Source organism: Aethalodelphis obliquidens, unplaced genomic scaffold, assembly GCF_003676395.1.
Source record: "Aethalodelphis obliquidens isolate GAN/ISIS:26980383/991018 unplaced genomic scaffold, ASM367639v1 scaffold28, whole genome shotgun sequence".
NCBI classification, from domain to species: domain Eukaryota; kingdom Metazoa; phylum Chordata; class Mammalia; order Artiodactyla; family Delphinidae; genus Aethalodelphis; species Aethalodelphis obliquidens.
This window is the reverse complement of record NW_020837972.1, coordinates 14397537-14412832: the sequence shown is the minus strand read 5'-3', so window position 1 is coordinate 14412832 and position 15296 is coordinate 14397537. Positions and strand designations below refer to the sequence as shown.

General features: G+C 49.0%; 1 protein-coding gene across 4 annotated transcripts in view; it reads right to left on the bottom strand.

Moving 5' to 3' along the window:
* CCDC60 (coiled-coil domain containing 60) overlaps nt 1-15296 on the bottom strand; it is a 234963-nt gene that overhangs the window by 39251 nt on the left and 180416 nt on the right. For 3 of the 4 annotated variants that reach the window (XM_027124730.1, XM_027124731.1, XM_027124729.1), the window contains 2 exons: nt 12788-12958; nt 4080-4187 (listed from right to left, as the gene is read on the bottom strand). In XM_027124730.1, the coding sequence (XP_026980531.1) occupies nt 4080-4187; nt 12788-12958 (279 nt within the window). The remainder of the gene's footprint in view (nt 1-4079; nt 4188-12787; nt 12959-15296) is intronic. The other variant, XM_027124732.1, reaches the window with a different exon arrangement.

Sequence of the window (15296 nt, the reverse complement as noted above, 5' to 3'; positions counted from 1 at the left end):
CAATATGATGTTCTGAAAGGACAAAACTATGGAAACAGTAAAAGGATCAGTGGTTGCCGGGGCGGGAGGGGGAGAGGGATGAATAGGCAGAGCACAGAGGAGTTTTAGGGCAGTGAAAATACTCTGTATAATACGTGAGTGGGTGGATACATGTCGTTATACTTTCATCCAAACCTATGGAATATACAAAACCAAGAGGACCCTAATGTAAACTAGGGACTGCAGGTGACTAGGATGTGCCAGTGTAGCTTCATCAGTTATAACTAACATCCCACTCCGGTGGGGGATGTCGATAATGGGGGAGGCAGGAGAGAAATGGGAAATCTCTGCGCCTTCCCCTCAATTTTGATCTGAACGTAAATCTGCTCTAAAAAAAATAAGGTCCTAATGAAAAAATACAGTGCCTCAAACCCGATGATCTCTAATCTAACATGCAGTGAAGCAAACTAAAAGAGAGAGACAGAGAGAGAGGAAGGGAGGAAGGAAGGGAGGGAGGGAGGGAGGGAGGGAGGGAGAAAGAAAGAAAGAAAGGGTCCCCAGAAACATGCTTGATAGAAATCGCTCCTTTCTCATAATGATTGTATGTCAGGTCAAAGCACAATACCTTGGATTTTGTCAAATTAAAAGAGAAAGCATTTATTTTCTTAAATGTGGGGCATAATAGATGAAAACGCTGACCAGGGTGCACAAAGCCTGCTTCTAAAATCCCTGTGCTCAGAACTCTGGGGGAGCATCTAGCGGTCAGTGCATCTGAATAGCCCTCTCTGTTGAAACTGCTGTACCAACCAGAATACGAGTGGCCGTCAACATCCCTGAGAAAAAAACAACGTTTTTTCAAAACTTTTACTAAGAGAAATCAGAAAATGCTACAAAGCGCCCCATGCTGACTGCCAAGGGCAAACCCAGACAGTGGCTGCAGGCACTGTTTTGTCGCACAGTCGCTCAGGAAGGGCTGTAAGGACAGGCCAGTCATCTCTCAGAGGAAAGGAGGGGCTGTCTTCCTTCCTACAGACTGTGCCCCACCTCTTTTTTTAAAAAGATAAAGGTCCCGTCTCCCTTGGCATGATTGAATTGACCCCCATACAATCGGTTCAGAATCTTCAGCTGGTTTTGGGACCAATCGCACTGGGATTGAAGGGACTGACCAGGCTTGGATCCACCTCGGCTGACGTGAAGACTGAGAATTTGAGAACTGACCGGGCGGGCTCTGCCCGGATACCCCTTGGTAGAATGATGACAAAACTGCTCGGATTCTCCCCTCCTCCCTGCATCCTCTCACCAGGCGGTGGAGTCTTTCTTTTCCCCATCGCTTGCATCTGGGCAGGCCTGATGTCTTTTTTGGCCAACAGAATGGGGTGGAAAGGTCCTTGGTCCGCTCTGAGCCTAAGCCTTAAGAGGCATGGAGTGCAAAGGCTCTTGTCCTCGGAACCCTTCCTGACAGCCACGGAACAAGCTCGGCTAGCCTGCTGTGTGAAGACAGCCACAGTCACTCCTGTCGCCCTAGCCAACAACCAACCAACCAACAAACCAACAGGCCTGGGCCTGAGGCCACCCTAGATGGGCCAGCCTCCAGCTTACCACGCACATATGCAAGCCCAGCCAGGACCAGCTGAACTGCTGCGGACGAGCAGAGCCACCCAGCCGACCTGCAGACTTTGAACAAGAGTAAATGGTTGCTGTTTTAAGCCACTCCACCTCGAGGTGTCTGTAATACAGCAATAGATACCGATACAATCATCAAATGCAGCCAGAGCCTTTGAACAGCCAAGGAGAAGAAGGGGCAGCCTTCAATCTAGAGAAGGAGTGTGTGCCTCTGTCTGCAAATAAAACTTTATTGGAGCACGGGCCCATCCATTCACTGTAGCTTTCCTGCTGCGACAACAAGGTAAAGTACAGTTGACCCTCTGCATCTGTGGATACAGAGGGCCGACAGCACTACCCCATTTTATACTCATAAAAGATTTGAGCATCACAGATTCTGGTATCGGCAGAAGGTCCTGGAACCAATCCCCCGGAGATACCTAGGGATGACTAGTTTGCATCTGGTTTGCAAAGCCTAAAATATCTACTGTCTGTCCCTTTAAGAAAAAGGTTGCTGATCCCTGGTCTAGGGCATAACAAATAATAACAATCACCACTGTGATAATCACCACCATCACCATCACCATCATCGAACAAACCTGATACAAAGGACTGACTAAGAGTCAGGAGATCAGAATTCCTGTTGTGGCAGGTTCTGCCTTCTCTCTGGGCTTCAGTTTCCGCATCTGGCACTGAAGGAGGATGAGCAAGAAACGCTCCAGTCACTTCCACAGTTGATTTAAACCTCAGTTTGCTCAGACCAAAGGAAATGGGGGTGGGGCCTAGGAATACACATTCTCCCAGGCATCTCCTTATTTTGCTATCCCCGCACCCAAGCCCAGAGCCCCAGATGATTCAAATGCAAGTGAAAGCCTGAGAAACACTGATTTACACCATTTGGTTTCAGAGGGCTTGCCCATGGAAAAGAAAGGCAAAAGCGCAAGTGTTTCCATGGGACGTTATGAGAAATTGCAAAGACTGCTTTGGCAAGGAGACGTTTTAAGAACATCAAGCTGAGGCTGCCAGTTGGAATGTCCCTGAACAAATAAGTCTATGAAGAAGCCAGTCCTAAGATTCATCAAAGGGAGGTAGGAGGAAAGTATGGAGTGGGGCTCAGCAAAAGTTGAAATATTAGTAAGGGATAGGAATGTGTCCAAATACATGGTGGTGGTGGTGGTGGTGGGATGATGATGGTGATGATGATGATGGCGCCCATGGTGTTGGTGACAGTGCCATCTTCCACCCACGAACTAGGTGCTCTTATTAAGGACATGCCATCTTGTCTTACAGTTTCACTCTTGCATTATTTTACTCTTCAAGTACATGAGACTTGGCTGTCCAAATATATCACTAGCTCCTCGAAGGTAAGGCCTTGGGATATACCTTCCGTGTCGTGTGTGGTGGTGAGAGGTCAGGCTTTGCAGTCAGACACACTTGGCTTAAAACCCCAGTGCAGCAACACACTGAGCTCTGTGACCTTGGGCAGGCTAGTACACCTCTCTGAGCTTCTGCTCTCTCATCTGCAGGGATGGGATAATAATACACCTACACAGAAGGGCTGCTGAGAGGACTGAGACAGTGCCCACAGAGCAGTCAGTAGTGCTATTTTTATTGTGCACACTGTAGGGGCCTAATAAATATTTGACAAATGAGCAGACAGAATCCAGTGCACCATGTTCATTGGCCTAAAGTAGTTCTTACGTGGGAGGGCTGGGGGTATGGGTGTGATTTTGCCCCCAGGGGGCATTTGGCAATCTCTGGAGACATTTTGGTTGTCACAGCTGGGGAGGGGGGTGCTACTGGCACTAGGGGGTGGCGGCCATGAATAGTGCTAAACATCCTACAGTGCACAGGACAGTCCTTTCCAACAAAGAAGTAATTGTCCCCAAACGTCAATAGTGCCGAGGTTGAGCACTCCTGCCTTACAGTCAATTTCTATCTCTGTGCCCGAAATCTCCCAGCTGAAAAGTGCTAACTAGTGAAAAAGAAAAAGCTGGGCTTAGAATTCTCTGGAACAGATAGGAGGGGAACAAGGTGTCAAGGTTTCGGAAAGCCCAAGTATTCTTTGGAGGGTTGGTTAGCCCCTGTCACATCACGCAATGAAGAGTTTGTGCCTGGGGTCGGCTCAGAAGGCGGCAGGGGCTTCTCTGGGAAATAGCTCCTTGAGTCTTGGGGAAAACATGTCCCTGGAGCCCTGGGTGAGACATCTTCTAGGCACATGCTGCAGACAGATTTTATCAGGCTTTGCAAACTATTTGACATTAGTGTGTCTGGTGTGGTAAGGGATGGAATGACTCAGTCCCAGCTGGACTGCCACTTAGCTCTAAGCCCCCATGTTTGCCTTCTGTTATTTCTATACACCACATAACACTGCTGGCCCCAGGCTCCCTCTCCCTTTTCAAGAGGACAAAGGAACAGCTCGACAGCTCCCAGCTGTTTGAGTCATTTGACCTTGGCTTTGCATGATAAGCAGATGAGCCAGAGGTGGGACTACTTACACGTGAGCCTCAGGCAGCGAGGGCGCAATGATGCAGCTGTGCACGGGGGTGAACGGACGCAGGAGGACTCCCATCCCCACCTTCTTCATCTTCTTGTCCCCGTTTGTGCTGAAGGTGAAGCAGAACGAGAGCAGCAGAGTGAGCGGGCAGGAGCTGTTTTAAATGCCCTCTTCTCTCGCCAGGGGTTGTCTGGCAAATATCACTGGGCACCTGCTGTGGGCCAGGCAGAAATTCCCGCTGGAGAGATGAAGGTTCTAGATGCAGCCAGTAAGCAGAGCATATTAGACCCCCTTCTCTCATGGAACACATATTCCCATGAAGGAGCAGATAAGATAAATCTGGCAGTTGTGTGGTATACTGGTATAGTAGACTAGCGGTCGGATATGTTTTGTTACCTGGCTAGACAAATATTTACGATGTTGTGGGACATTCGGTCTATGTCATGACTACTTAGTAGCAGGAAAGCCATTGACAGAATGTAAGCAATAAGCAAATGGCAGGGTTCCAATAAAACTTTATTTACAAAACCAGCCTGGGGGCTGGATTTGGCCCATGAGCTGGAGTTTGCTGACCCGTTCCCATCCCCACCCCCACTAGACAGTGATACGTGCTATGGGGAGAAAAAAGAGAAGGGGGCTCAGAAGGGCTGGGAGAGCTGGGGCTTGCAATTTTCAATAGAGTGATTGGGGAAGTTATCACCGAGAAGGTGACATTTGATAAAAATCTGCAGTGGAAGGGAGTGAGCCATTCAGATGTCTGAGGGCAGAGCATTCTGGAGAGAGGGAGCAACACGTGCAAATGTCCTGAGGTGGGACTGTGTTTTAGAGATGGCAAGGAGGCATGTGTGGCTGGAGTGAGCAACAGAGAGAGAGGGAGGGAAGGATGGAGAGAGAATGGGGGCCTTGCAGACCAGTGCGAGGACTCTGGCCTTTTCCCTCAATGAAAGTAAAGGACTCCGAGCTGAAAGAGGACATGATGTGACCAAGGATCCCTCTGGCTGCTGTTTTCAGAATGGCCGATGGTGGGAGTGGAGGGCAAGGAGACCAGTGAGAAGTATCACAATAATTTCAGCTTGAGAGAGGAAGGTGGCCGGCACCCAGGGTCCTAGCGACAGGGAGATGGTGGGAAGTGGAAATGGCGGGTGCACACAGGGCAGGAACTGCCTGCAGTCAACGGCTTTTATTTGCGGTCCTTTCCTTAAAGGGGCTTCTCCCAACTCTCCAGACTGCTGACTCACTGGCTGGATGAACCAGCCGTGAGACGTGGGGATCTCGAGCTTCAGACGTCGGCACAAGTGTGCCCCCAAAGATCAGCCACGACCAGGCGTACCTCTCTGGAAGCCCATCCCCTGCCCCACAGAGAATACAGAAGCTTCCTCTGAAGCCAAAACCATCTGGGGGAAGCAGGGGTGGGCGGGGGGGTGGGGAAAGGGATGCTTAGAGAGGAGAACTGCCCAAACAGGCAGTTCATCTTTTTTTTTTTTTTTTTTTTTTTCTGTACGCGGGCCTCTCACTGCTGTGGTCTCTCCCGTTGTGGAGCACAGGCTCCGGACGCGCAGGCCCAGCGGCCATGGCTCACGGGCCCAGCCGCTCCGCGGCATGTGGGATCTTCCCGGACCGGGGCACGAACCCGCGTCCCCTGCATCGGCAGGCCGACTCTCAACCACTGCGCCACCAGGGAAGCCCAGGCAGTTCATCTTTGAAACCACTGCACATTTATCCAAAAAAGACTGTTTCAAAGTGAAAAATATTAAGTTACATTTAATACCACAGTTAAGTTTTTCTTTTCAACACCATCGTGGAGTAAGTCATTTCAGTCAGAGAAAACGGGGTTTGTTTGTTTTTTCCTTTTTGGCATGCCTGGGTCACAGGGTATATATTTTTTGCCCATGACCAAATCTAGCCCATAGGCATGTTTTAATAAGCCTACTGTGTGCGTAATGGAATTGATTGTCTATATTTTAAAATTGGGAGATGTCACATAAAGATGGAAAAGCTTTGGTTCTTGAAGACCCGATAGTTCTTGCCACTCTGAGTAAGAGTTGGGTGTGGCCCAAGGTCAAGATCGCTGCCCACTTTGCACGAGGTGGTGCCTCTTGGGTTGCCTGAGACTCAAAAACCCCTGGCATCTCAGTCCCAGCTTGCCTTACATATTTATGCTACCAGTGTGCTCCTTTAAAGCCTTGTAGTTTCTCAGCCTGAGGACTTTAATACTGATTGAATCATTGACGGGCTCCCTGATTCATTCACGTCTACCCATATCCACGGAACATCTCTGCGCTGGGGGCTGTAGGTGCGGTGATGGAGACAGATCCAGCCCCTCCCCTCCGGAGCTTAAGAGCCTCCTGGCGGAGACGGGCTTTACACAAACACAGCTGTGATAAGGCTGAGTTGGAGAGTGTGTGGTGCTTTGACAGACCCAAACAGAGAATCTGGCTGAAATGGAGCCAGGGAATACTTCCTGGAGGGAGTTGTGTCAGTTTAGAAACAGGGGCCTCAAGTTTCTTCTAATGGGAAGGTGGCTTTATAGCCCCCATTCCCCTGGAATCTTGGCTTTCTGAGTGGCTGGGCCAATAGAATGTGTCGGAAGTGGTGTGATGCCGATTTCTGGGTCCCGGCTCCAGGAACTGGCAGCTTTTCCTTCTTATGTCTTGGGATGATCACTCTTAGCACCCAGGCACCACCATGCTGGGAGGAAGCTGGCAGCCTGTGAAGAGACTCATAGGGAAGAGGACCAAGACTGCGGGCTCTCAGTCCTGGATGAGCTCAGAGCTGACAGCCAGCCCCCAGGTGCCACCGTGTGCACGAGCTCTCTCGGAAGCAGACACTTTGAGCTGCCCCAGCTAGTGCTGAATCCCTCCCCACTTAACCCTACTCAAATGGCAGATTTGTGAGTGAAATAGATGTTTGCTGTCTTGAGTTAATAGGTTTTGGAGTGGTTGCTCACAGCAACAGTAACTGGAACAGAAGTAAATATTGAGCTGAGATCTGCAGGTTGAATGGGAATTCAGTAGGCAGAGGGCAGAGGGAGAGGCCCTGGGGAGGAGGGAGAGGGGGACAGTGTGGCTGGAGGGGAAGCCAAGGGCTAGCCCATCCAGAGCCTTGTAGCCCCTGCTCAGACTTTTGTCTTTATCCGATAAAGAATGGTGGCCACTGAGGATTTTAAACTGGGAGTGGTTTACATTTGGAAAGCTCCCTCTGGCTTAGCGTGGGGAAAGGAGCCAGAAGAGGTGGAGGCAGCCATTAGGACGTCACCTTCCTCCTGGGAATTGGAGGACAATCTTGGGGTCACAGAGCTAACTAAAAAGTAGGACCAGAATCTAGGTCCCCTGCTTTCCATTTCCACAGGCTCTTTATTCAACCCTAGAGCTGAGGAAACCACAAGCCAATATGTTGGCATGCCCAGGCTTACTGGCTCAACCCAGTGGTCTAGAATACGGGGAAATTAACCCAGCTATTACACGCCTTAATCTCTTGTTTTATGTCTCGTCTCAACTGCAAACATAAGACAAGTTCTACCCGTTGTTTTTTTCTCCTTTTTCAGCCGAACCTGCAGCTGAGAAATGAGGTCAATGAACACAGTGGGAAAGACTGCTTGCAGGCCGGAATCTTTGGGGACATGCTTGATTTTCTTTTTTCCCTAGTTTGTCAGACTTAAAACTTTGGTCTAAAAGAACTTATCCTATGGTCTTAGATCCAGAGGGGGGGAAAAAATCCCTTTTGCTTTTAGAATGTGCAGGATCAAATACTGTGTTAAAAAAGCAGTTCTAAATGAACACTTGTATTTTTGATAATTCTGTGATTGGAATTATATTTATAGAACATAGCTCTTACATGTGAGATGCCTTCTAGCCTGCCTGGAAATTAAGATTTTTAGCCATAGACCTGAGGGTTTTAAGTAATTGAGGGCCAGAGAGATCAACTTCATTTCACTGCATAATAATAGCTAGCAATTACTAAGCACGTCTCATAAGCCAGGCTCTGTGCTAAGTGTTATTTCTTTTAATCCTCATAACAAATTTGGGAGTTTGGTACCATTCATAAGGGTGTAGAGAGAAGAGGCTCAGAGCAGCACAGCGACCTGCCCAAAGCTAAACAGTTGTATGTGGGAAGTCTGGGCTCGAACCCCAGCCCCGTGCTCTTAACCACTACTCCCTACTGGTAGGGATAATCTCCCAGTGCTATTTTATAACCCCTGCCGCCCCCACCTGCATTTGATGGCTATGTTGCAATAACAGCCTCCAGTTTTATTTTAATGACCAGCCTTGCACAGCTCATGGAATCCACTGGATAAGTCATAACCAGACCAATGTCCACGTGAGGCAAGATCTCATGCATATTTAAACTTATTAAACTTTAAATATACCATGTCTTGCACACTGAAACATGGATCGGAGAGGGAAGAACTGTGTTCTGTGACCATGGATTAAAAACCCCATGCAAACAAGGGCAACGTCACAACCAAACTGTTTAAACAGTCACGGGAGGATCTGTACAGATGCCACCTTCCCCAGAGCCTGTCTGTTTGTCCACTAACCTGAGCAAAAAGTTCCTGCGAAAAGAGCCACTAGTTCGTTCCTTCTCTTTATTCTAGAGAAAGGCTGCCAGGTGACTAGTGCCCCTAGAGGTACCAGACTCAGAGAGGGTCATCGAGGCTCTTAGATGACACTAACGGCAAAACTTGCGCTGAGCTCGTGGGACCTTCACGGAGAGGGTAAGAACCCCTCGGCTCACTGAGTGGCTTTCTCTATATCCTGCGCCTCTTCAAGGTCCCGTGAGGACACTTCAGTGGGGTCCACTGAGTGGCTGGATGGAGGTGGCTCAGGTCATGACTTGCCTGCTTTTATTTTTTTTTTCATTCTGAAAATCGTATTTCTGATTTTGGCAATAGATAACACCACCACATCCTCCTTCTCCAGCCCTGGCCTTTCTAACCAGACATGCGGGCTTCAGGATTTCTGGCGGGCTGATACAGATGGGTCTAACCATACTTCTTTTTTCGTCACCCACTGAACTCCCATTCAGCATTAAAGACCCTGCTCAGAAGTTACACTTATGGGGATTCTTTCCAGATTTCCTTTTCACCCCCTAAAGTTGAGCGGGCGGACACTGTGAAGTAATAGAAAAAATATATATATATATTGGTCTCTGCCCTCACTTTCTGGCACAGAGCTCCTAAAACCCTTGGAATTTCCTACGTGATAAAGAGTACCAGGGGCATCTCTTGTTTTAATATTTGGTCTTAGACCCTGGATCCTGACACAGAGCTCCCAAATCCCTTGGAATTTTCTGGGTGATAGAGGTGTCTTTTTCTGGGGAATGGGGCAACTCTTGGTGGGCTCCTGGATAGCTTTAGGATGGGGGCTGGTTGCCAGAAAGACCAAGCCATGATTAGAAGCTTGGACCTCTCAGCCCCACCCCCAGTCCTCTGGGAAGGGGAGAGGGGCTGGAGACTGAGTTAATGACAGAGCATGCCTATGTGATGAAGCCTCCATAAAAATCCCTGAAGTACGGGGTTTGTAGAGCTTCCGAGTTGGTGATCACATCCAAATAATGGGAGGATGGCACTCCCCAACTCCACAGGAACAGAAGCTCCTGTGCCTGGGTCCCTTCCAGATCTCACCCTGTGTACTTCTTGATCGGGGTGCTCATCTGTACCCTTTATTATGTAATAACATGGAAAATGTAAATCAGTGTTTCCCTGAGTTCTGTGAGCCATTCTAGAAAATTATCAAACCCAAGGAAGGGGGTCATGGGAACCCTGATTTATAGCTGGTTGGTCAGAAGTACAGGTGACAACCTGGGACTCGTGACTGGCATCTGACGTGGGGGGGGGGGGCAGTCTTGTGGGACTGAACCCTTAACCTGCGGGATCTGATGCTAACTCCAGGTAGAAAGTGTCGGAACTGAACAGGATGGTAGGATGCCCTGCTGGTGTCACAGACATTTGCTTGGTGTGGGGGAAAACCCCACACATCTGGTGTCAGAAGTATGAGTGTGATCATGGTGTGAGAGTAAAGGAGAAACACGTGGGAGGAGTGTTCTTCCTTTACAGGCACACTTCAGGGCACTGGAGGTCCACCCCATGGTACTGTGCTGTGGCACCGCATGCGGTAGGGACTGTCCTCCAATCCTTTTCATATCTCCGTGCCATCAGAAGGCCTGCACGCAGTAGGTCGGCTGTACAATGAGAACGGGCCTGGGTCAAGGTCGTCTCCCATTCTCACCCCTACACTTACTTGGAAGCCAGGATAAAGGTCCAAGACATAATGCACTAAGGGGCCATGGGTATTTTACTGAAGATCTTCTGGGGAAACTGAGGGATGGATCTACATGTCACACTATGAGGCAAAACCTCGTAAAAACCCTCATTAGACATCTCCGTTCTCTCCCACTGTTGGCTGCCTTTCCTCTCTTCTCTCCTCCGAAGGGTCCCTTCCGCTCACACTCTCGGCCCGTCTCCTGAATGTCTCCATTCTATCTGTCAGGGAAGCCTCTCTGCTCTTCCTGTCTATCTGTGTATTCACTTGAATACACTTGCTCACCAAAGAAAGCTTCTCCTTGGGATGCTGACTCCTTGGAAGGCATGTGGTGGGGATTGTAAATCATAGATATTTTCTCTAGTCTCAGAATGAATGAATGAGTTAATAAATGAATGCACAAATGGTAAGCTAGCTTACTTAGACCAACCCACTGGGTAAAAATAACCAAAAATGCTGGACAAAATATTTTGTTTAGAAAGAGTGGCAAAGGGACTTCCCTGGTGGTGCAGTGGTTAAGAATCTGCCTGCCAATGCAGGGGACATGGGTTCAAGCCCTGGTCCGGGAAGATCCCACATGCCGCAGAGCAGCTAAGCCCGTGCGCCACAACTACTGAGCCTGTGCTCTAGAGCCCATGAGCCACAACTACTGAGCCCGCAAGCCTAGAGCCTGTGCTCCGCAACAACAGAAGCCACGGCAATGAAAAGTCCGAGCACCGCAACGAAGTGTAGCCCCCGCTCACCACAACTAGAGAAAGCCCGCACGCAGCAACGAAGAACCAGTGCAGCCAATAAATAAATAAATTTTAAAAGTAAATAAAATAAAATAAAAAGAGTGGCAAAGAGCCAACAACGAAGTGGGAATCTCTCGGCCAAAGCTAAAGAGAGACTGGAAACCAGAGAGGTAAGGCGGCCTGGGAGCTGCTTTGGTCCTAAGGACATTTGCCAATTTAGAAAAGGTTAACTTTCCTTCTAACAGCTTCCCAGGGCAAGGAAAAAGCACAGTCCATGGTCTGCACAAATGAGGAATCAAAGAGAAGACCCTTCTTACAATAAGCTGGGATTCCCAAGGGCCAGACTTTCAAGGGAAAGGTGACTAGAAATATACCAGCCCTTCATGGTCTCACACTCAGGGTTCCCACCAGTCACCAGGAACCCTGAGCTTTAAGAAGACCTCCAACCACTAGTGTTCAGCCCCCTCACCCCCCACGCCAGGGCCTCACAGACCAGAACTCCCTCCTTCTTTTTTTCCTTTAAGTTGAAATTTACATAACATAAAATTAACTGTTTTAAAGGGTGCGATTCAATGGCATTTGAATTGATGGCTGTACAACCATCTCCTAAATCTAGTTCCAAAACATTTTCATCAGCCCCAAAGGAGACCCCACACCCGTTAAGCAGTCATTCTGCATCCCCCCACTTCCTCAACCCCTGGCAACCACCAATCTGCTTCCTGTTTGGGATGAACCTCAAACAAACTATGGCAAGTGAAAGGAGCCAGGCACAAAAAGGTCCCATATTGTATGGTTCCATTGGTAGGACCATTGTTTTTAAGACGTACACATGCATATTTCTTTACGTTAACGTTGTGAAGAATTTGGGAAATGGTGCATTACGTGCTGTGGATTCTATTTCCTCTTTAGCCGGCAACATGTCAATTTGGGTTCCTAAACGCAGCCCTAGCACAGTAACTCTCAACCTTGGCTTCACATGGGAATTATCTAGGGGAGCTTTAAAAAGTACTATGTCCGGGGGCTTCCCTGGTGGCGCAGTGGTTGAGAGTCCGCCTGCCGATGCAGGGGACGCGGGTTCGTGTCCCAGTCCGGGAAGATCCCACATGCCACGGAGCAGCTGGGCCCGTGAGCCATGGCCGCTGAGCCTGCGCATCCGGAGCCTGTGCTCCGCAGCAGGGGAGGCCACAACAGTGAGAGGCCCGCATACCGCCAAAAACAAACAAACAAACAAAAAAACAAAGTAGTGTGCAAACACATTAAGGGAACTCAGAGTCCAAATGGGCTCTGGAGGTGGTTGGGCTGAAATCTGGGAAGGATCAGGAGAGGGCAGCATTTAAGCTGGGCTTTTAATGATTAATTAGAACCTTAGTTGGAAGAGTACTTAAGGCCCAGAGAACAGCACGGGAAAATGCCTAGAGGTAGGGACAAGGCTTGGAATGAGAGGGAAAGAGGCACACCTGGGGACCAGCAAGATTTCTTGGGTAGCTCTTGGCATTGGATGTGCGGACAGACATATGTAGTAGAAGATACCTCACTGTACCGGGAGGTGAGGCTGGCGAGGCAGGTTGAGCCAGACTAAAAGAAGCCATTAGACACCAGCCTAAGAAGGGGCTCCCCATGTGAGACAGCTGCCACCCCTCAACCCAACCAGGCAGTGTTCCTTCACAGTGGTCCTTCCCAAGACCACTGGTGCCACGGTGATGGTGTCTACTTACGTCAAAAGAATATCCCCATACTGGACATCTGACATCTTTTTGGCTGGTTGGAATATATTTCTTCCTTCCTCTTTGAGTTTCTGAAGTTGTTGTTGCTTCTTTTTCAATGCACTCTCCTCCCTCAGAATAGTAAAGTAACCACGGCCAATCTTCACCCACTGAATCAAGATGCTGGAGAAACAGAAAGAGAGAGGAACACGAGTTGGCTATCAGTGGAATGTCTTACTGTCTTGGGACTGAGAATCCATTGAAGGGCACTCTCGTGCCCAGTAGCAGGAGACCTCCTGCCTTTAGAATTCCAAAGCCACAGAGACCTGAGCTTGGATTATGGACCCACCTCTTACCAAAGACCTTGTACCAGTTACCTAACCTCTCCTGGTTTCGGTTCCATCACGCCACAAACATTTATTGAGTGCCTACTATGTGCTAGGCACTCTGCTGTGTCCACTGAAATGAGCATAATAATTGACACCCCAGAGAATTAATTTAATTGGCGGCATTTTTATTTTGTTTTGTTTTTCATGGTGTGTCTCAGATTCAGTGAAATGCGGTATTTGAGTTTCTTATACATATGTCACCGGAAGGTCACCAGCAATCTTTTTCTAAATTTAGACCCCGCTTCTCAGCTCACGTAACGTTTTCTGAATCTCTATGCTACACGACACATGTGCATCCCAGCCGGTCACTGGCAGGTACGGATCAGACATCATCTGCCCAGCCCATATTCTTGTTACAGCAAACTAGTCTCTCAGGTTCCTCATGTGTAAAATTGTGCAAAACCAAAGGAACGTGTACGCTGGTGGAACACAGTGAAACCAGATCACACAGAACTGGCCCTGGATTGTCCATTTGGGCTCTTGTTTTTAAGTTTAGGGATGCAAGCCGTTGATCTGAGGTGGAATTCATATTTGAAACAAAAATGTGCTTCGGTTTTGCTTTCAAGCTTCTGAAATCCACTCATCAAAGAGCATCCTGAGGTTGCCGGATAACCTGATAGAACGAAAACCGTAACCAGGAGCAACCCCTTAATTTCACAGGGGACGATTTTCTGGATGCGGCACAAAGCAAATGCAGAGCTGTTCTGGGAGCTGGGGCTGACAGCAGCTGTTTTTTCATGGTTATGTTACTTCCCAGAGACTCCTCGCTCAAAACGTGGTTCATAGGTCAAGACTGACGTCACACACGCAGCACAAGGGTGTGAAATGGCATGACTCACATTATGAGGCTTTCTGGGCTCCAAAGCAGGTCTGCAATCAGCTGAGGGAGCGGGGCCGGGGGGGGGGGGGAGCTTGCGGGGGGGAGGGCCGGCTTAGGGAACGGGGGGCGGGGGGGTGGCCGGCTTAGGGTTTTCTGGGAGTGGGGCTGGGGTGAGGGGTCCCTTGCTTGGGTGTGGTCTCAACTTCCCGCCAGCACCAAAACAAGGAGCACCTTGGGTTTCTTATCAGCTTTTGCCCAGATGTGGGGCAGAGGGAATGGGGAGGAGGGGGGCGGGCAGCTCAAACGCTGTCAAAGGTCGCAGGTCAAAAATGGGGTCAGACTCTTCATTGCGTTAATTCACGCCCAATTTCAAATGTGTGTGTTTGCCTAAATAGCTGCATCATTATTAACCATTCAACAAAAATGTAATGAATACCCGCTGTGTGTCAGGAGCTACTCTAGGTGCTGAGGTACAGCAGCAAACCAAACAGCTCACAACATTCCTGTCCTCGTGAAGCTCCTATTCCAGGGGGTGGAGACAGACACGAAACAGCGTGAAGTGTAGGTGACACGCTAAGTTCCAGAGAGGAGCATAAAGCAGGGACGCGGGAGAGTGAGAGACAGGGGTGGGGCGTGGATTGGTGCCATTTTAAATTGATGGTCAGCGAGGGCCTGGCTGAGAAGGTGACATTTGAGGAAAGACATAAATGAGGTGATGGAGTAAACCATGCAGATGCCTGGGGGAAGGGAACAGCATGTGCAAAGGCCCTGGGCAAGTACAACTTTTCATCCAGAAAAGTTTCGCTTTCATTGAATAAAATGTTATGTGACATCACATAGTACAGTTTGTGCTCCTGAAAGATTATATTTGTCTGATTTAGATACTGGTCTTCTATCTAAGACTTTTGTTTCACAGAAAGGATCTGCTCTGAAAAAGGAAGGAAGGAAGGGAGGGAGGGGGGAGGGGAGGGGAGGGGAGGGGGGAGGGGAGAAGGAGGAAAAGCACTGCTGTGTCCCAGACTGGGTGCTACTCTAGGAAGCAATAGATGTTACCACTTTCATTAAGACGCTCATCTCTAATAACTCCAACTAACATCCTCAAGCCGAACCCCAGCAATTGGAGAGGTCCCTCTCTGCCATAGGACCTCAGTGAGACTTCTCAAGCGTATCCAGGGTGCTCCTGAGATGCAGCAAATCATCTGGATAAGAGGCTTTTTCAGTGAACGAGGCCATGTTGTGGTTTCACATCTGTGGCAGAACTTAGCCCTGTAGCTCAACAGTTCTGTGTCTGCCCTCCCGCGAGTCCCTCACT